Raw genomic sequence first — 22,176 nt, 5'->3', positions numbered from 1 at the left:
CTATTTTCCCCACCTTTAAGTCACAATCTTCTCTGCCTGTGTTTTTCTTTTTTTGTGTTGTAAAATGCAAATAATAGTCTATATTTATTTAAAACAATAAATATTACCTTTCTAATTACAGTACTGTATTATCTTTCTTATGGTACTATTTAAACAAAAGTATTAAAAATGATATAAAACCGTCTTTAGGTTTTAGGACATAAGACATAAGATATTGTCGTTTACACGTAGTCCTAACCCCTCTCCAAACTGTCCCATTTTAAAGATGCAAATATTCCAAAAGCCAAACTTTTTTGAAATACAAACTTTTCCCCGTCCCAAGCAGTTTAGATAAAGGGTCATCGACCTGTATTTGCATTTTAGGGCACAAAAATCAAACAAAAGAGGCAAGTAGAGAAGATTGTGACTTACTGGCAGGGAAAATTTGTAATTTTTAATCTGGATTTTGGAATGCTTCTGGTCTACAGTGACTCAGTTAAACAGTTGCAGGTTGTCAATAAGGCTTTAACAAACCAGTAAAGGGTTGAGAGACTTCATGGTATTAATGGGGTAGCTTCAAAATTGCATTGGTATATTAGAGGGCCAGCAAAGTCACCCTATGCAAAAATGTATAACATTGCTGCAAATACCGCTACCATAGAGTGCTGAATACACATGTAAGCTTCTGAGCTTCTATGAGCCTACCTAGGTTACTTTTCAACAAAGGATATAAAGAGAACAAAGCAAATGTGACAATAGTAATAGTAAAGGTCTAGTCTATCTAAACGATGAAAGTTTAATTTTGACTTTACTGTCCCTTTAAAATGCTGCACACTGATGGGATTAGAACAGGGATACATAATTTTTGGACACATTGGATTGCAATAGGTTAATCTCACACATTTAAATGAGCATATTTCTCACACTCTAAACAAAGGGGATTCAAAAGAGCTATACTGTTACCTTAAGAGGTGCAAAATGGCTATTTTATATGTCACTTTTGGGTGACTTCCCAGTTTGTATCGTGAAACAAGTACCTAATAATTGGGAACTTTTCTAGTGAAAACACGTTCACGGCTGAGGACTTTTAACGCAAAAATCCATTCTGGATTGCTATTACTCGAAAAACGCAATGATCAGTTTGCCCAGAAAGCAAAAAAAAAAACATTTTGGGATCAAATAGCAGATAGATTGTGATAGACTCCATAATGTTTTGGGGAATTTTCCCCACCAGCTAACTCATTATTCCAATCCATCTGAGCCAGTATTTATAAATATACTACATGCATTTCTAATGCATGGTAATACAGCTGCAGGGTAGCATGAACATAAAAACTCAAATATAACTAGTAGTGGGTACCAACTTTCACATAATTGCAGTCTGTTAATACTAGTTACTGTGTAGTAGTAGGTACAAATATAACCCATTTATTCTGGGGCATCCCCTGATCCCTCATCAGACACTGAGTGTCATTAGCATAAATGCCAGGGCACTATCATTAAACTCTTCCATCTTGCTTCAACTAACTCCCACCACCAATCTCCAGGCACACCTAACACATATTACCTTACATCTATCCACAACACACCACAACACCTAGACTCCCAGGGCAAAATAAACTACTTCTCTGAGATTACCCACCAATAAAAAAATGTCATACTTCCCTAGCAAGGTCCTCTTGCAAATGTCACTAATTATTTTCTGGATCTCTCATTTTTACCTTTAAAAACTCTACTTCAAATTCACTTGAAGACCCTTGAATCCATATGTTCTTTCCAAAAAATGAGGTTTTGGGACAACAGTAATAGGGTGAGACTCATATTGTATACCGGCCTTTTCTTTTTAGCTTTATACCAGATAAAAATAACTTTAAAAATAGTGGACTGTTTAACAGTTTACCTAATTGCAAAATCTGCCAAAGTAGGACAAGTTTCTGTGATGATGATAATAGTAAGTAGTTCTTTGTTAACAAACAGCAAAATGTTAGTAGCAATTTTGTGTCACAGCTATTTGAAATTTAATATTGAGATTTATTTTAGAAAGAACTATCATATACTGTACCATACCATAATTTCCATTGCACTCCAGCGTGAAGTACCCCAGTACATTGCCATCCCCTGGTTGATCAGGTAAGACATCGCCCGGACAATTTCTAGGAAGAACAGAAGTTGCATCTAGTTTATGCTATTAGTTGCTATATTTTAAAATAATACATTAATAAAATTTTAAAATAATACATTAATAAAGTACACAGAAAAAGTCCAACACTCACTCACAAGCTCTCAACTAAGATAAAAAGCAGCAATGGAAGAGTTAGTTAACTGGGGTTAACTGCAACTGACGCTGGTGTCAGTGCAGCTTCCTAAGAGTGCTGTTTTGCACCCAGGGCTGTGCATGTTACAGGGTCATAGGATGTGTACCCGGTCCTGCCTGAGAGTGCTGACCCCACCCGTGTTTTTGTTTATGTTTGGGGAGATTACATAAGCCTGTGCACCCTCTATTTTTTCACAGTTGTTTTTTTTCACAGTTGTTTGATTGTGAGACTGCATTGTGTGGCTGTTTAGGGACCCAGGTTTTTGGAAGAGACCTTGACGAGGTACCTGGGCTTTTCCCAGTTGGCCAGATGCGGTAACTGACTCTTCCATTGCTGCTTTTTATCTTAGCTGAGAGCTTGTGAGTGAGTGCTGGACTTTCTCTGTGTGCTATATTAATGTATTATTTTTTTGTATTTTTCTCTGTTTGGGCCTTGCACCCAGGCCTGTCTGGGGTTAACTGCCTGTGACTCTGGTGACAGTGCAGCTTCCTGAGAGTGCTGTTTTGCACCCAGGGCTGTGCATGTTACAGGGTCATAGGATGTGTACCCGGTCCGGCCTGAGAGTGCTGACCCCACCCGTGTTTTGTGTGTATATATATATATATATATATATATATATATATATGTATTTTTTGTAAAATATATATCTACACAAACATATAAAATATATAGGTATTTACATACAGTATATACGTATATTTAAAAATACATAGAACATTTTCCCCTATGTGAAGAACACAAGAATGTGACATATTTACAGTACATACAGAGTAAAACACATTATTAAATATTACAATTATATATGAGTGTAACACTCGGGTTAGCATGACTGACTTCAGTCATGCTAACCCGACAAGCACAAATCTAGTTTGCGCTTGCGCGGTTGCATTTACTTTCAACTTGTAATATGAGCGCAAGTGAGCACTGGCGCTGTATTTCAATATCACGCAGGCTAACGTTAGCACAACACTTGTAATCTAGCTCTATATATTTTGCTTTAAACTCTCAGATATATACATCCTTCGGTGTGTTATCTGTGATCCAAAATGTTTAATCAAGATATAGGTTATGTGTTCGATACTAATAAGTCATAAAAATATTGTTTTGCTGAATCACATAAAGAAATTGTGAAATTATTATTTATTAGGATAATAATGAAAACAAAGTGGCTGTTTTCAAAATCTGGATTATTAGTAAATGATACATACAATTCTGATGCCTAAGGGGATTTCTATTGCATATGTTCAATTATTTGTACTTTATTTCTCTATTAGAAGAAAATCATTTTTTTTATGGTTTTTAATACAATTTTATAAACCCTGTCACCAAAAAATGCTTTCATTTTTAACCCTTCACTTGATTCTGTCTCTTCTTTTATTCCTCTTAGTCATCCTTATTTTCTCATGCTTCCTTTAAAACGTATTTTGGCATGAAAAATGAATCTCATTGTCTAGAGAAAACAACTTACTGATACAGTTTTAAGGTCTCATGCATTTCCACTCAGGAAAAAAGCGTTCCCCATATATGAGGTTCATGAACATTGTGCCCAAATCTAAGTCATGTAATAATAAAATGCTCTAGTGTTCTGCAATCAGTAGGTAGGAGGCACACCTGTAATGTGAATTCCTGAAATTACAGTATATGTCTTGCGGTTTTAGGGATCATTAGGCTTCACCTTATATATGAATGCTGTATTTAAACATATTACTGACTCCTGCAGTAAATCAGTCTTGGTACCAAGTAAAGAAGTGTGAGGCCCAAAATAAATTAACCCAGTTGAAGAGTTTTAGAAACTCTATATAAATAAAGGTTATATACTTACATCTACAAATGGAGATCTAATGGATCTTAGGATAGTTTAAGTCACAGCTCTGGGATATGGTGATATTGACAAAAAACAACATTTATGTTTACCGGATAAATTAATTTATTTCATGGTGGGGAGTCCATGAGCTATTACTCCTGGAGGAATTCAACTCCTAGCCACTAGGAGGAGGCAAAGTTTCCCAAAGCTCTAAGAGCACTAAATCCCTCCCACATATTTAGTATTCTAGACTGATATATAGCTAAGAAAGGAGAATCAGAAAAGTAGGAAAGGACAAAGCAGGGAATATTAGGTACAAGCTATAACTGCCACCAGAAAACATAAATCAAGTTAAAAATGAAATTGGGAGGATCTCGTGGACTCTCACCAACATGAAGTAATTATTTTGGGCTAGATTACAAGTGGAGCGCTAATTTATCACGCACCTACATACAGACAATCATATACATATATATTTAATATTGCTGACATTGTTGCGCTACTTACCTCCTTTGCTAAGATTAGGTTCTGTGCCATCTCTGATGGCATCAGAACGAGGCTCCCATTGGAGCCTACGGAAGTGCGCTCTCCTGAGCGTTATGCTTCCTAGCAATGTGAACATGAGCTCACACTCGCATTACTGTCAACTTGTAATACCAGCACACATTAGTGTGCGCTGGTATTACTCAGTTGAGCGCAAATACTGCTTTCACAAAAGCGATATTTAGTGCTCCACTTGTAACCTGACCCTTTATCAGGTAAGCATAAGTATTGTTTTCTATCATAAGGTGGTGAGAGTCCACAAGCCATTATTTCTGGGAATTAATACCCAAACTGTGGAGTCCATGAGTAATTAGGTGAGAAAAAAATTGTGAAGGCAGGTACCTAATTACCAGACACTGCTGCTTGAAGGACTTTTCTACCAAACATATTTACTTGGACCAAGGGACAAACAAATTAAAGGATTCTCTAAAAAGTGAGAACAAAAAGAAAGTGCCTCATGGTGTGGTAATCATATACAAATGTGCAACGATGTGGAAAAGGACAAGTGAAATGGTACTCACAAGTGAAGTGGCACTCTTAGTGAAAGAAGTGCAAACGAGCAGGCTGACCTTTTAAACAGTAGTCAGTACACTGGAAGGACAAAGTCTTTTTGGTAACAGGAAAAAACTGCTGAAAATCCACAGCCGGGTGGATTACTGTTCCAATCTATGTCTGTCCATGGGATATGCACCAGCAGAGAGCAGCGTGATTAGCAACGCCGTATGCGCTGCTGTGAAAGGCAAAACAATAAAGGTGTGGTTTGCTCCTTAATGGCAATTGACTTCAAAATCAGAGGGTTATGAAAGAGTTCAGAAATCCGAGTATGGTAAAAACAAGGTGTTTATTTTGAGCTAAAACAATGCATTTCTCGGCCGCAAGTTCTTGGCCGTTTCATCAGGTAGTATACAAATTGTGCCTTCAGTGAGGCTTAAAAATACATACATCGGATGTGATTGGACATTTATTAACCAATAGTAACCACTAAGACATAATAGGTACAATGTGTTAAAAACAAACGGATCTAATAATCCATTAACAAATCGTTCAATAAATAGCCTTATGGAAATTGGCATCATAATGTTACATCAAAAAAGACACAAAATAGCAGCTGAAGTTTATGACACTTGAAAATGTTTGAAACTGACAATTCGATTTAAAATCCTAAATTCTAAGAAAAATTCTCGGTCTCTGTGTTCTGGAAACATATTAAATAATAAGCAATAAATAATAAACATGTTTATTGGATCCATTCCAAAAGCAGTGTATATCGTTATTTATGTAAAATTATAACACTAACAAAGATCGAGTAATGCATAGAGTATGGGCGGCCTTGATGTGAAGATGGCTATTTGCATATACTGGGACGAAAAAAGGATGAATTGGTGATGCCCAAAGAACAAGAGAAAGAGAACACCATGATGAGATGCAATACATAATAAAAGGAAAGGATAGGGGGAGGGAAAATGAAATAGTTGAAGGCAGCTAAATCCAAATTAAAATTGAGACCTGATGGAAACAAAGTGTTCATTTTGTGTATCCAAAAGGTCTCACGTTGCCTAAATGTAATAATCCTGTTATAATCTGTGGAAGGGGGATGTAATCTATTGGATAACATTTTAAAATGTCATGGTTGCCATCATGTTTAATCAGGCAATGTTCAGGTACACTGTGTTTGATATTTTTCTTTTTGCAATTGCTCCAATGTTCACCCCAACATACCCTATGTTTTCTACAGGTTCGCCCCACGTACTGTACCCCACAGACACATTCTAAAATATAGACGATAAAACTGGAGTTGCAATTGAAAAATCTTGGAATATCAAAAATCTCTCCAGTGGAGAAGGATTTAAAAGTTTTTTTTTACCGGATATTATATATTTGCATGCATTGCATCCTTTCTTACCGCATTTAAATATTCCTATATGGTCTAGGAAAGATTTTGGTTTCTTGCTTGTAATGAGGTGATTTGAATTTTTGTGTTTGACTTTCTTACAGGGAGCTAGCTTACCTCTAAGGGTGGGAGCTCTGGTATAAACAATCCTGGGATATTCTCCTACTAAGGTCTTTAGAACAGGATCTTTTAAGATAATATGCCAATGTTTATTTAATATGTGGCATTTTTTTTTGTAATTGCTATTACATTGAGTAATAAACATAGGGTCAATAGAAACTTGATTGTTTATTCTTTTGTTATATTTGGAACTATTTTTATCAAGAAGTGAATCTCTATCTAGGAGTCTTTCTTTATTTAGACAATATGTCTTTCGGGTATCCCTTGTCTAAAAATCTATCGTAGATAATACAGCGTTGTTGGTTGAAGGTTTCCAAATGTGTGCAATTGTGTCTAATTCTCTCGAATTGGCTAATATACCATAAGTCAATTCGAGAGAATTAGACGCAATTGCACACATTTGGAAACCTTTAACCAACAAAGCAACAAAGACCGCTGCTCCATAACCCTGTCCGCCTGTTCTGATGAGGCGGACAGGAATCGCCAAAATTCAACCCGATCGAGTACGATCGGGTTGATTGACACCTCCCTACTGGCGGCCCATTGGCTGCGAGTCTGCAGGGGGTGGCGTTGCACCAGCAGCTCTTGTGAGCTGCTGGTGCAATGCTGAATATGGAGAGCGTATTGCTCTCCGCATTCAGCGATGTCTGTCGGATCTGATCTGCACTGTCGGATCAGGTCCAACAGACATTTGATAAATCGGCCTCTATTTCTCACAGACGGAAAGAATCAACTTTCCAAATTCTTTGAGAAAGTTTACTTGTAACAGGCTTGAAAAAAGGTATTCACTACAACACCAAAGACATTTCTTTGATTTAAATAAAGTTGATTCTTTCCTTCTGTGAGAAATAGAGGGCGCACTTCCTCAGAGAAATAAATATTAACCCAAATAATAAAATACTAGATAACATACTAAATCACACTAAACAGAGATCATGATCCAACATAGTTTATCTGCAACTACAAACCCATATAGGGTCAGATTACAAGTGATATAAGGTTTGTCGCAGCTGTTTACGCATGCCAGGAGGTGTGCTCATATAACAAGTTGAAAGTAAGTGCTAATGTGTGATATAGTGATATATTTAAGTGCATTGGAGCCCTTTGCAGTAGAGTAGATAAAAACGTTAAGTATATTTATGCAATATTTATTTTTAATAAAATGTTATACTGTGTATTTACTGTAAATATTTCACATTCCAATATTCTGAACATAGCAGAATATTTTCTTTGTATTTTTAAATATATATATATATATGAGTAAATAGAACATATTCTGCTATGTGAGAACATTGGAATGTGAAATATTCATATCTTCATGTCGGGTTAGCGCACTTTTAAAATGCGATCAGGTTTACGCGCTAGTAGGGTATTACGTTTTTTCCCACTTTTCTTGCTCCATTGACTTCTACGGGGGAATTACGTTTAGGCAGTTGCAATATTCTAACTTCGCATTTTTGCCACATCGGGTTTGCGCTTGTGCAAAAAAGTTTTATTTTCAACCTATAATACGCGCTACCGATTTGCGCAAAAAGCTTACTTCTAGCACAGTTAGTGCACGAGCGGGTGTGCAAAATACCGATCCAAAATGATTTAGGGAGATAGAGAATGCACATCCATATTTTTGTGGGTGTTCACAATCTTACAGTAAAAATATATATGCAATCAAGCCACATACAAGTAAATGATATGTCTTAAAACATCTCCATTCCTGTCACAGTAACACTGACAATTTGAACCCCTTATTAAATAATGAATAACTTTGGTGAATATTTATCCTCAGGCAACCTGTATATGTTTCTGCTTCTATAACATCTGCAGGGCTATCAGCCTACTTACATGATTCCGATAGATCATGCAATTTTTAACAACTTTCCAATTTACTTCTAATTTCAAATTGGCTTTGTTCTTTTGGTATCTTTTATTGAAGAGTAAAATTATGTATGCTCATAAGAGCTCAGGAGTGTGCACGTGTCGTTAGTACTCTATGGCAGCAATGTTTTGCAAGATTATTTATAGCTTTGTTATGCAATGTTGCAAAACACTGCTGCCATAGAGTATTAAAGACATGTGTACACTCCTGAGCCTACCTAGTTTTACTCTTCAATAAAAGATACCAAGAGAATGAAGCACATTTGAAAACAGAAGTAAATTGGAAAGTTGTTTAAAATAGCCTGCTCTATTAAAATCATGAAAGTTTAATTTTGACTTTATTGTCCCTTTAACAAAAATACCAAAGGTGGTATAATGGCAGTGGATGGAAACTTATCATCCAACCAATATCGAGTTCTTGATGTCTTGGAAAGTAGCAATTCATTTGACATATTCCTATTCGCCCAAAATAAAGAGGTAACTTCAAACAAAGTCAAGTTATTTAATAATAATGTCTCATCTATACATCAGCTTATCACATGACCATCCTTATCTTATCTCCTGTTTCATATTCTGCTCCTCTAGATTGAGTCTCTCTACAAGTCGTTTATTTTGTATAGTGCATCTACTATTGATTGTGCTCCATAGCAAATCACATATGTATTGTAACTATTATATATCACTGCATAAAACAGTTGTCATTTTTTCAATAATAATAATCAATTAGGAGTTATGTGGCGCTGTTATAAATAGGTCTTTGAGGCTTAACCATTATATGCATATAACTAAACAGTAACATGATAAGAGTCTCAAATATTTTACTTTTTTTTCTCCTTGTTTTTGCTTTAAACTGTGGGTCTTCTATGGGAAAGAAGATATAAATAGATGTTTCCTTTTTAAAAAGAAATGTTAGTTTTTTTTCTGGGTGCAGACTAGTATATTGTATTGTATCGGATGTATGAACTAAAGCACCAGAGAAATGAAAGAGTATAATTATTGAATATAACATTATTAATCAGCTTAAAAGATTGACAATTTTGTTAAGGAAGAATTTACTTAAAGGGACATGAAACCCAAATTTTGTCTTTCATGATTCAGGTAGAGAATAACATTTTAAACAACTTTCTATTTTACTTCTATTATCTAATTTATTTACATCTCTTGGTATCATTTGTTGAAGGAGCAGCAATACACTAATGGTTTTTAACTGAACACATGGGTAAACCAATCACAATCAATATATATATGCAGCCACCAATCAACAGCTAGAACCTAGGTTCTCTGTTGCTCATGAGCTTCCTAGATAAACTTTTCAGCAAAGGATAACAAGAGAAGGAAGCAAATTAAATAACAGAAGTAAAATGGAAAGTTGTTTAAAATTGTTTTCTCTATCTAAACCATGAAAGAACATTTTTGGGGTTCATGTCCCTTTAAGTGGACCCCATGGTCATTCTGGATAAGATCAAGGAAATATTTATCTATTTGTTTAATATATGTTTATGTACACCCACTCACTATTTACCTCACTCAACAGACATTAAGAATAGCAGTTTGGGTAGATATAGGGAGGGGATCAAGAAATTCTGCTATTAGTTTTATAGGGGGTCTTTGGGTCCCTTTAATTCTTAGGTAAAGTTTGAAGCTTTAGGGAGCCTTAAGATTCCTTTTTTAGACATGAATATTTTTTCAACTTGACTCACATAGATGTTAAAGGGACATGAAACCCAATTTTTTTTCTTTCATAATTTAGAAAGAGCATTCAATTTGAAACTTTCTAATTTCCTTCTATAATCATATTTGCATTCTCTTAATATTATTTGCTGAAAAGCATATCTAGACTTGCTTAGTAGCTGCTGATTGGCATCTGCACATAGATTCCCCGTGTAATTGGCTCACCCATGTGCATTTCTATTCCTTCAACAAATGATATCTAAAGAATGTAGCAAATTAGATAATAGAGGTAAATTGGAATGTTATTTAAAATTGTATTCTCTACCTGAATCATGAAAGAAAAATTGTGGGTTTAGTGTCCCTTTAATTTACTATCTGGCTGTATGCAAGAGCATGGGGTCCCAAGGGCAGGAGAAGGTGAATGAACATTTTAATCAGCACTCTTTAACACCGTTAGCTGACTGTATACATTTCTGGATCTTCAACTTCTTATTTGTTAAAACTGTGTTTTGGGTCTCCTACATCATTTTTAGGGTTAGGTGGGGATCAGTAATACACCTAGTATTGTTTACATTTGTTTTTGCTATTGATAAAATGGGAGATGCCTAGTTAGTAAAAGTTTTATGTGTCGAAATGTCGCTGTCTATACTTAAAGAGAATCCATTCATTCAAATGCATTTGGTTGAGCGAGAGTACAGTTAAAGAACGAGTTTGTTACTGCTTCACAGGTAGTAAACTGACAAAGGTTTTTTTATGCTTCAAGTAACAATCATGCTGATTTTGAACATTACTTTGGCTATGGTTCAATATAATTGAGTTCTCTGTAGGTTAGTATCCCAAGCAAACACAACTGAAGCAAGTTTAGATGTTTTTCTAACTTATATAGACCAGCATGTTCAAACCTCAGCTTTCTATATCACTTTCTACAACTCTATAGGATATGTTACCATTTTATAAATAATATTAAAAATAATAGTCTAGGGAATCTAAGTTAATTATATTGAAATGAATATGTTTGTGTCCAAAAGCATTAATAACAGTGTGGTTCATCATTCTTTACAACCTGTGTGTGCTTATTAATTAGTTCAGTTTTTAAAAATCAATTGTTCCCTTGGCCAAGAATCTGCTGATTTGATCTCATTAGGTTAGTTTTATGAAGAACATGAATCTTGAGAAAACGACTGAAATTCTTGGACACTGGGGGGCAGCATTGTTGCAGATATACATTTTCTTATTGGAATATTGTGTTTGCACATAAAATGATTTATTATTAATGGGATTAACATAGGTTTGTTTTAACACATTATTATACTTTATGAGCTTTGTAATTAATATCTGCTAACTCAACCAATTATTCAGGCTGTGTGCTGTAAACAGAGATGAGATAAATTGTAGTCATGTGGTGACAAAGACTATGAGGTCAATTTGTCAAGCTCCGTATGGCCCCTTGATGTCACAGGCAGTTAACCCCAGACAGGTTAACTGCCTGTGACTCTGGTGACAGCACAGCTTCCTGTGAGTGCCAGTGAGCACCCAGGGCTGAGCATGTTGCAGGGTCATGGGATGTGTACCCAGTCCAGTCTTAGAGTGCAGTCCCCTTCCGTGTTTTATACATTTCTAGGGTGCTTACATAAGCCTGTGCACCCTTCACTTGTTCCCAGTTTGTTGGATTGAGAGCTTGCATTGTGTGTCTGTTTTAGGCTCCCAGTTTTTGGAAGGGACCTTGACGTGGTACATGGGCTTGTCCCATGTGGCCAAATGCGGTAACTAACCCTTCCATTTTTGCTTTTAATCTTAGCTGAGAGCTTGTAAGTGAGTGCTGGACTTTCTCTGTGTGATGTATTAATTTGTTTTGTAATTTTCCCTATGGTTCTTGCACCCAGACCTGTCTGGGGTTAACTGCCTGTGACTCTGGGGACAGCACAGCTTCCTGTGAGTGCCAGTGAGCACCCAGGGCTGAGCATGTTGCAGGGTCATTAGATGTGTACCCAGTCCAGTCTGACAATGCAGTCCCCTTCTGTGTTTTGTATCTATCTATCTATCTATCTATCTATCTATCTATCTATTGTATATATATATATATATATATATATATATATATATATATATATATATATATATATATATATTTATTTGTATATATATATATATATATACAATATATAGTACAAAGATTTTTTTTTACTATTTGAAGAACATTGGAATGTAAAATATTTACATTAAATATACAGTAAAAAAAAGCAAAATATTAAAATTGATTAAAAATGATTCTTTATGTTTAAAGGTATTTGAGTGAAAAGGGCTCCAAAGTATGTATTATATATATATATATATATATTTATTGTAGCCGGTGGCCCAGCACTCCCGCATCAATGTTGCCAATTCCTGGGTGCTATCCTCAAGTAGAAAGTATAGAGCAATGGTGGGGATGGAGGGCACTCACAGGACTTGATTCAATAAGTAACATTTATTTGCTGATTACATTAATACAGTGTCAACTGTATTAATGTAATCAGCAAATAAATGTTACTTATTGAATCAAGTCCTGTGCGTGCCCTCCATCCCCACCATTGCTATATATATATATATATATATATACATATATATATATATATATATATATATGTATATGTGTGTATATGTGTGTTCTAGGTCCCTTATAAATTTGTTGATTGAATATAAAAAGAAACAAAGACTCCAATTAATTCAAAATATGCAAGAATTGCAAATGGAGCTTAAAAAACATCCGGCCCATCAGGAATTTAAAGATTATGATAAACAATTTCAAGAAAACATGAAATCTTTTAAAAAAGAGCTGTGGTTATTCAAACAACAAAAAATGCATAGAGACAAATTGGACTATGAATTGAATAAGGTTTATAGATGGAGTCATACTAATGATTTTAAGACACCCTACAAAAATAGAATGCAACATAGGAATACACATAAGAAGTCAGGGCCTAAACAAGACAAAAAAGTCACCTTTAGTGAGACAGAATATGAATATGACACCTCAGATCAGGAAACATCTTCACAACAAGTGAATCATTCTTCATCAGCAAAAGATAGTTTATCAGTGCTAGACATTCCCACTACCTCTAATGCTACACAGTCAAAAAACGGGGAGGGTTTTCCCAAACTGAAAACAAAAAACAAAACAAAAAGAAAGTACTCAGAGGGAATAGGGGAAGAGGCAGAAGGGGCAGGAGGCAGTCGCTACCCTCACAGAAAGAGAGTGTCTTACAGGACAAGTCATCAATAAATAATGTAATAAATTTATCTTCTAGATGTCTGACAGAACAGGAAATCTCTTTATTACAAAGGGGCCTAAATTTTGCCCCCAGTTGCAGTTTTAATCTTTTTTCCACAGTGTTAGATGTTAATCGGTTTGTGAGAAATCTTACCCTGAAAAAACATTTTGCAAGTGATGTGGAAATGACAAATGAGGAAGAGGACAATCAAGTTGTTTGTGAGCAGCACATTCCCAATTTTGATTTTAATGATTATACTGCAATGGTTGATATGCAAGAACTCATCAGGGAAAGTGATTGCACACAGACAACTAGATCTGGACCCTCTGAAAGAGACATTAATCTTAATGATTTCAAAGAAAAAAGTTTTTTCTACCCTATACATAGTAGAGGTCAACATCTACAGGTATTTCAACAGACATTAGAAACACAATTAATTGCATTAGATAATAAGAACAAAACCTCAAACACATACAAAAGCAGTAACCTTACATCCCAAGAGAGAAAAGCAATAAAGGCACTTAAAAATGACAAGAATATAGTCATAAGAGAATCCGACAAAGGAGGTAATACAGTCATCTTAAATAAAATTGATTACTTAACTGAGGCCAACAGGCAACTTTCTAACATGGATGTATACCAACCACTTTTGTCGGATCCTACTTATTCATTCAGAAAAATACTATCAGAAATAGTATACAAAGCAAAATTAGATTGAGTATTCTCAGAGAAAGTCATGGAGTACCTTTTACCCAAAAATCCCTGTGTACCTATTTTCCATCAGCTTCCAAAATTGCATAAGGACCCTGTACATCCGCCAGGCAGCCCAATAGTGGCAGGCATTGGGTCCTTAAACGAAAGGCTATCTGATCTGGTTGATACTTTTTTGAAACCGATAGTCATTGAGCTATATGGATACTTGAAAGATACTACATCTTTTATTGAGAAAATTAAACATGTTACATGGTGTGACTCTTACAGATTTGTCACTTTAGACGTCACCTCACTTTACACAACCATTCCTCATGTTTTAGGTTTGGAAGCATTGGATTTTTTTCTAACAAATCACACCACATATGATTTTTTCACTAATCAATTTCTTCACATTGCAGTGGAGTATTTACTTACACACAATTTTTTTATGTTCGAGGGTCGATTCTATCTCCAAAGACGTGGCACCGCTATGGGGGCAACATTTGCCCCTTCCTATGCTAACCTCTATATGGGGTTCTGGGAGCGGTGCCACGTCTTTGGAGATGGTAATCCTTTTCGAAATAATATTGTTTTTTTCGGTCGGTACATTGATGACTTGGTGTTGGTGTGGGATGGGGACCAGCAATCAGTTGCTAGGTTCCTTGAATACGCCAACAGCAATCGATTCAATTTATCTTTCACTATGCAGGAGAACACACATACTATTAATTTTTTGGATGTTTCTTTAACATCCAACACTGAGACACATTCAATTGAGATTGAATTATACAGGAAAAGCACAGCAGGCAACATGATATTGCACTCAACATCATGTCACCCTAAACATACTATTGAGTCCATTCCATATGGACAATTAGTAAGAACAAAACGTAACTGTACTACGGATTCTAAATTTCAGATACATGCAGAAAGTACAAATCAGCGTCTAAAAGCCAGAGGGTACAATACAGAACTTTTGAACAAAACCAAATCAAGAGTAGATCTCCTGAATAGGGAGGATCTAATTTATAAAAGTAATACACGTAAACAGAAAGAATATACTAAACCAATCTTTATTACTAATTACAGTAAATATTACAATAAGATCTGTAACATTGTATGGAATTGTCTTCCCATCTTTGAAAGCGATGTAAAACTTAAAAAAATTGTGGCCAATGGTTGCCTTTTTTCAGCACGAAAAGCGAAAACCTTGGGGAGCATTTTGGCCCCCTCCATGTTACCTACAAGTAATGGTCAGACATGGCTCACAAAAAGGCTAGGTTGCTACAAATGTCAAGGTAGAATCTGTAAAACCTGTCCACATATTGAACAAGGGAACAGATTTAAATCGAGTACAACGGGAAAAGAATTTGACATACGTTATAGAATTACCTGTAACACCACACATATCATATACCTTTTGACATGCCAGGGATGTAAGAAACAGTACGTGGGGCGCACAAAACGTGCCCTATGTGACAGGGCCCTCCAACATTTTAGGGACATAGGAAATCCAGATTGTACTACCCCAATAGCGAAACACTTTAGGAAGGAACACAATTCAGACGATTCATTATTGACTATACAAGGCATAGATCATGTGCCAAGACATAGAAGAGGGGGGAGACAGAGAGAGACGTTTGGACCAGAGGGAAGTGTTTTGGATATTTAATTTAAAAACCAAGCACCCTTCTGGTCTAAACTCCATTATGGATGTAGATTTATTTTATTGAATCTTTAATAAAATTCTTCCTTTGTAAATACTATTTTGACAAAGGAAACATTAGAGTTGATTGTAGATAAAAAATGTATTTCAAAAATGAAGTTTAAATATTAGTATGCATTGTTTTCAAATATTCTAAATATAAAGTCTTTTGCTTGAACTAAGTTTTTTCCCATAAGGGGTTAATAAGATACAGGTGCCTGCAATTATCTTAACTCCTTACCTTTAAATAGTACTAGTAGGTGTGGACACAAACTATGCCAGTGAACAAGGGCTGAGATCTGGCCCGAAACATGTTTGGCTATTTTTAGTCCTGAACATCTTGTTGCAGGCCTGTGACTGTTGTGAAACTTTTAACTTTTGTGATGAATAAATTTTGAAGTTTTTAAACAAATATCTCAAGTCCTCTTTCTGGAGTAGCGGGATTACAGAGTGTGTTTACTACTATGTGTGTGTATAGGTATATCCAAATCCAAATGAAAAAGAGAGAAATTCAGAAACCATAATTACGATTCTGAAAAATGAAAGGGATTTCAGCACTCTTTTATCCCAAAGTTATACAGTTTTTTGTATACAGGTTGGAATATTCCACAGAAACGACTAGTGCACATACGGGTTCAGCAAAAACAAATAGATTTATTAACAATGGACATAAGACATATGACATGGAAAGCGAGGTAAAGATGTCCTCTAGTATCCAGGGATAATTCACACTGTCTCCGATCAGTTGATGGTACTTTAAGCCAAGCTCCTACCGAGCTGATTGCTGGTAAGCGGCTGGAAAATGAGGTAAAGACGTCCTCTAGTATCCAGGGAATCAAAAGCTTATTGAATCAGAAGCCATCCAAGCAGGTAAGTAGGTACATAGACTGTTTGTTCACAGGTGCAGGAATGGATAAAACGGCAGCTGCTTAAAGGTGAATCCCGCTTGCAGACTTTCAGTACAGCAGACTGGACGATGCAAACATATTTAAACATATATATATATATTTACATATATATATATATTTCCAATATAGCCCTTCCCATTCAAATACATTGTCATATACCTATTAACTCTTATAAAATGATGAGAGTAATAAATTATTTTAATGTGTTTATGTTTTGTTTGGTCACTTTTTCTTAACTTTTACATTTTAGGTTAGGTCTTCAGTAACACAAACTCGAGGCAAGCTAATTTTGTTTTTATTTTGAGTGACGCATTTACTTTAAAAACTTTTAATACGTGCAAGTTGGGGGGCGCGATATTGCTCATCGCCACTCGTGCTAACAATAGCTCGCCACTTGTAATCTAGCCCTCAATGTAGGTGTGTCTTGGTTTAATATTTATCCACTCTTTTTCTATATTGAGTTGAATTAAAGAAATGTTTTCATTAAATTGTTAAGGTACCATAAGCCTCTATTTTTGATCTTTGAATAGTATTTATTAGAGGTAGAAGCACCAGGTTTCTCTTTTAGGATAATCCTTATTTTTTCACAATTTTTTCAATCCACTGTATTTTCACCTTCCAAACTTTTATTCTTTACTTGTTTAATCAATGTTAGTATATGAGATCTATTTGTTTGATGTGAGTTGGTTTCCTGATTAAAAAGGAGAAATTAGGACAATTTAAGCATTTTCTGTCCCTTCATCCTCTTGATCCTATGGGGCCAATTTATCAAGTGTCTGGCGGACATGATCCGCTGTAGCGATCATGTCCACCAGACATCGATAAATGCCGACAACATATGCTGTTGGCATTTATCATTGCACAAGCAGTTGTAGTAAACTGCTTGTGCAATGCTGCCCCCTGCAGATTTGCGGCCAATTGGCTGCTAGCAGGGGGTGTCAATCAACCCAATCGGGTGGATTGATGTCCGCAGCCTTAGAGGCAGCGAGCGAGTTAAGGAGCAGCGGTCTTAAGACCGCTGCTTCTTAACTCCTGTTTTCAATGAGCCTGAAGGCTCGCGCTGAAACAGATGCATTGGGGCCAATTGACTGCTTGGTAAATCGGCTCCTATGTGTTACATAGGCATTCCAACTCTTGTTTCTGTGGTGGGAGCACTCTTATTACACATTTATTTTGGAGAAAGGATGAAGCATAAGAATTTTGAGCTCATCTATAATACAGACCGGGTGTCCTTTATACCATAAACCGTCAGGAAGGTAAGAGACTGGATACATTGGAGAAGCTTTTCAATGTTCAATGTCAAAGAAAAATAAAGATAAAAAAGAATGCATCAATGAGAAGCAGAAATATTTCAACATTCCTTTCTGTTGCATCATCAGCAGTACAGCAATGGAATAATAAACATATAAGGTCTCCTGGGGTAGAAGATACGATTTGTAACGCACGTAAAATAATAAGCAGCTTTGTGGTAGTATCAGGATCAGAGGGGAATGGGGTAAAGTTTTCCAGGGGAGAAAAACAAAACAACTAAACCTCTTACTCTCTGTGTTCCTCAGGACATTCTAGGGGGCTGAGTTGTTTATGTTGACTGAGACTTCAATGGCCATTTTAATAGAAAAATTACATGCTCTAACTTGTTAGAGCATGTCATTTTAAGACTAGTGGCTCTCCAATGCTATGTGTTTAACCACCACAAAGGGGTTAAGCACATACCACCTGGGTACGCAGGACACTGCTTGTATTGAGCAAAAACTGACACTGATACAATCAGCAGGTCTAGTTACATGACTAGCATGTCCTCTTTCTACTATAATGGTCTTTTAAGTTGGATGAAGAAACTCTTCACAAAATAATTGAACCAACAGGAATTGGTGAATGGTGTTCAATTTGAGAAATTAGTATTCTTCTAGGAAAAGCAATTCAGAAATTTTAGCTAACCATATGAAAATTGAAGGAACAATAAGGTTTTTCCAGTGTCTAGCAATAATGAATTGACGCTGTTGAGCATGATTTGGATTAATCTCGCTCAAATTTTACTAGGGTAATTTAGTGGTTTGCTCAGCAGTGCCATGTAAACATCTAGCTGAAAGTCTCCATCATTTAGTATAGTTTAAAAATGTGAAGTTACTGCACATCTTTACAAACAGAGACAAGGGCCTTGTAAGCTTAGTTCTCTGTGGGTGGTGCTCTATAAAGTTGGAGATATTTCAGCCATTTCATGTCTGTGTGACCAGCAACATCAGCTTAATTTTGTCTTTGTTTTAATTTACTTTTTTCAAGCATAAATACTAAGGGTGTGGTGGTCCCAATCTGACTGCTTCCTGGACAGCTAGGTGTGACACCCCTCTGGAAGTCTGCATTTAATAGGATTCGTAGAAGTGGGGGTGGTGAGGTAGTGGGGTCGGAGGCACAAATTTTGTCCCATTATTTGCATGTGTGCTGTATTAGAGGAAAAAATGAAAAATCAGATGGCCTTCCCGCACAAATAATCCAGCTGAGGGTAGACATGGATGTGCATCCAATCATATGGGTGTCCAAAAAAATCCATGCTTTATGTTGTATCAGAAACAACGTCTGTGCTGTGAGGAATGGCGATATTAGAACAAAAAAGCCTGAGACCCAAAGTAGTTTGCAAAGTTGCTGTATTGCAATTCCAAAATACACGACATATACTTGGTAACAGATCGCTTCTTACATTGCACCGGTACAGCTGAGTCATCTTTGGAGTGTCACTGTGATGTAGAGAGGGGGTGTGATACTTACGTGAAGATCACTGTGATCAGCCGACGGCCACACTGAGAGGACAGGTATAACCCCCCTGGTAGACCCATCGTGGCGGGAATTGGCTCACTCAATGAGCCTCTTTCCGAAATGATAGATGGATATTTAAAGCCATTAGTTTTGAATCTAATGAGCTACATTAAAGATACCACTGATGTTATCAAACGAGTGGAAGGTATTGTGTGGCATGAGGAATATGCTTTTGTGACCATTGATGTGGTCTCATTATATACTTGTATTCTACATGATCAGGGTATTGAGGCCATTGAGTTTTTCCTTAACAATTTTTCTGATTATGATTATGCTCTGAAGCAGTTTATTAAAATCTCTGTTGATTACTTATTGAAACACAATTTTTTCTTATTTGAGGGGGGTTTCTATCTCCAGAGGCATGGGACGGCTATGGGGGCAACATTTTCCCCCTCCTATGCCAACCTATATATGGGTTGGTGGGAGCTGTCCCACGTCTATGGAGATGGAAACCCCTTCAAAGCGTTTATTCACTTTTATGGTCGATTTATTGACTATATTTTGTTAATTTGGAAGGGTCCAGTTGATCTTGTTGAACAGTTTCTAAATTACCTTCAGAACAATTCCATGAATCTCAAGTTCACTATGGAATACAGTAAACTTTCAATGTCCTTTTTGGACATTAGACTTTTGTCTAATGTTGCAAATTCGTGTATTGATGTGGAATTATTCCGCAAAGAGATTGCGGGCAATACCATTTTAAATGCAAAATCATGTCACCCCAAACATATTATTCGGTCTATCCCAAAAAGCCAATATATCAGGGTCAAGAGAAATTGCACAAAAAACACTCTAAAGAACTAACTGACAGATTAATCCAGAGAGGTTACCGTAGAGAAGTACTTGAGTCAACTAAAAAGGAAATAGATTATACAGAAAGGACTAGTTTTTTTCAAACAAGGAAGTCCAAGGGAAATAACAGGATAAATCAACCTAAATTCATCACTACATATAGTGAAGAGTATGGTCAAATATGCAATATAGTGCGTAAAGCGCTTCCAATTTTGGAAACGGATGAGAGTCTACAAACTATCATTAAAGAAGGGATACTTTTTGTGTCACGTAAGGCAAAAACATTAGGAAATATTTTGTCGCCATCAATTTTGCCTAAAATACAAAATAAAAATTGGTTGTCCATTAAACCAGGATTTTATAAATGTGGAAGTAGGAGATGCAAATCTTGCTCCTATGCTTCCTTTGGTACTAGCTTTGTATCTTCAGTAAATAAAAAGGATTTTAAGATACAGGAACACATAACTTGTAACTCTTGTTATGTAATTTATCTTCTGATCTGTAGGGGGTGTTACAGGCAGTATGTTGGCCAAACGACACGGGGCCCTAAAGGATCGTTTTCTAGAACATTTACGTTCAATTGAGGACCCTGAGTCTACTGCCCCATCTCCCATCTTACATTTCAGAAGGGAGCACAACTCTGATAATTCTCTGCTGTCATTCCAGGGTATCCAGCTATCTCCTGACACCCAAGAGGTGGAAATAGAGGGGTGTTTCAACAATATAGGATTTATTTGTACTGTCTCTTTAAATTCTTAGATTATAGGTTTGCTTGATATAGTTATGCAACTTAGTGCTAGAACGGTCATGCATACTGTCACTTTAAAGGAATTAAATGTTCATTGTATATATCTTTAAATTAAGCATGCTTTCTGCATATCTCTTAGATCCCCCTTATTTGTGCTTTATAAGATGTGATTGGATTATTACCAATGGGAGGGTTCTCCTGGGCTTTTTAAATAGCACTGCATTATGGGTGTTTTGTATGGTCACTGAAGAAGTAATACATATGAAACGCGTTTGACCTGCTTTTTTATTGCCTGTCTGTTACCAAGTATACGCCGGTGTATTTTGGAATTGCAATACAGCAACTTTGCAAACTACTTTGGGTCTCAGACTTTTTTGTTCTAATATCGCCATTCCTCACAGCTACCGGGTGCATTGGACGTATTACTGCTTGTTTGTTGAAGCGGTGGTGGATCGCTTCTTACATTGCACCGGTACAGCTGAGTCGTCTTTGGAGCATCACTGTGACATCAAGAGGGGGTGTGATACGTACGTGAAGATCACTGCGATCAGCCGATGGCCACACTGAGCGGATGTCTGAGCGCTTCCACGCTGTTGTGATTACTTTATGTTGTATCCCTGTATGCCAGTCTAGGATTCTCTGAAGAAATGTAGTTCTATATTAGTTCAACACCAAGAGACCCTTCAGGCCCCCCTCTTTGAGGATGTAGAGAATGTGCTTTCTTATCCTGGGTTTAATTCATCCCAAAATAAAATGATTTAATGTGACCTGTGAATTATCATAGAAATATTTTGTAACTCCACAGGAACTGTTTGCAAAATGTATATGAACTTTTAGCATGTTTATTTTCAGAGTGTGCATTCTACTCAGCCCTGACAATGGTTTCTGCTTCTAAGAGGCTAAATTATTCTGGATAGTGTATTCCTGTGCCATTAGAAACACATTTTATCTTGTCATCCATACGAGCATGCTGTCATACTCTGCAAGGTCTTGTGTGGCTACCTAAATATTTAATTTGCTGTTGTTTACCATATTGAAGGAATACGGCCTCTGTCTCCCTCAATGGGGAAGGT

General features: G+C 36.4%; 1 protein-coding gene across 1 annotated transcript in view; it reads right to left on the bottom strand.

Annotated features, from left to right (window-relative positions):
* The window catches only part of KCNAB1 (potassium voltage-gated channel subfamily A regulatory beta subunit 1), a 427,823-nt gene that overhangs the window by 22,488 nt on the left and 383,159 nt on the right, over window positions 1-22,176 (bottom strand). Inside the window, exon 9 of the mRNA XM_053710077.1 lies at window positions 2,047-2,132. Within this exon, the coding sequence (XP_053566052.1) occupies window positions 2,047-2,132 (86 nt within the window). The remainder of the gene's footprint in view (window positions 1-2,046; window positions 2,133-22,176) is intronic.

Source organism: Bombina bombina, chromosome 4 (assembly GCF_027579735.1).
Source record: "Bombina bombina isolate aBomBom1 chromosome 4, aBomBom1.pri, whole genome shotgun sequence".
NCBI classification, from domain to species: domain Eukaryota; kingdom Metazoa; phylum Chordata; class Amphibia; order Anura; family Bombinatoridae; genus Bombina; species Bombina bombina.
This window is presented reverse-complemented; position numbering and strand designations above follow the sequence as displayed.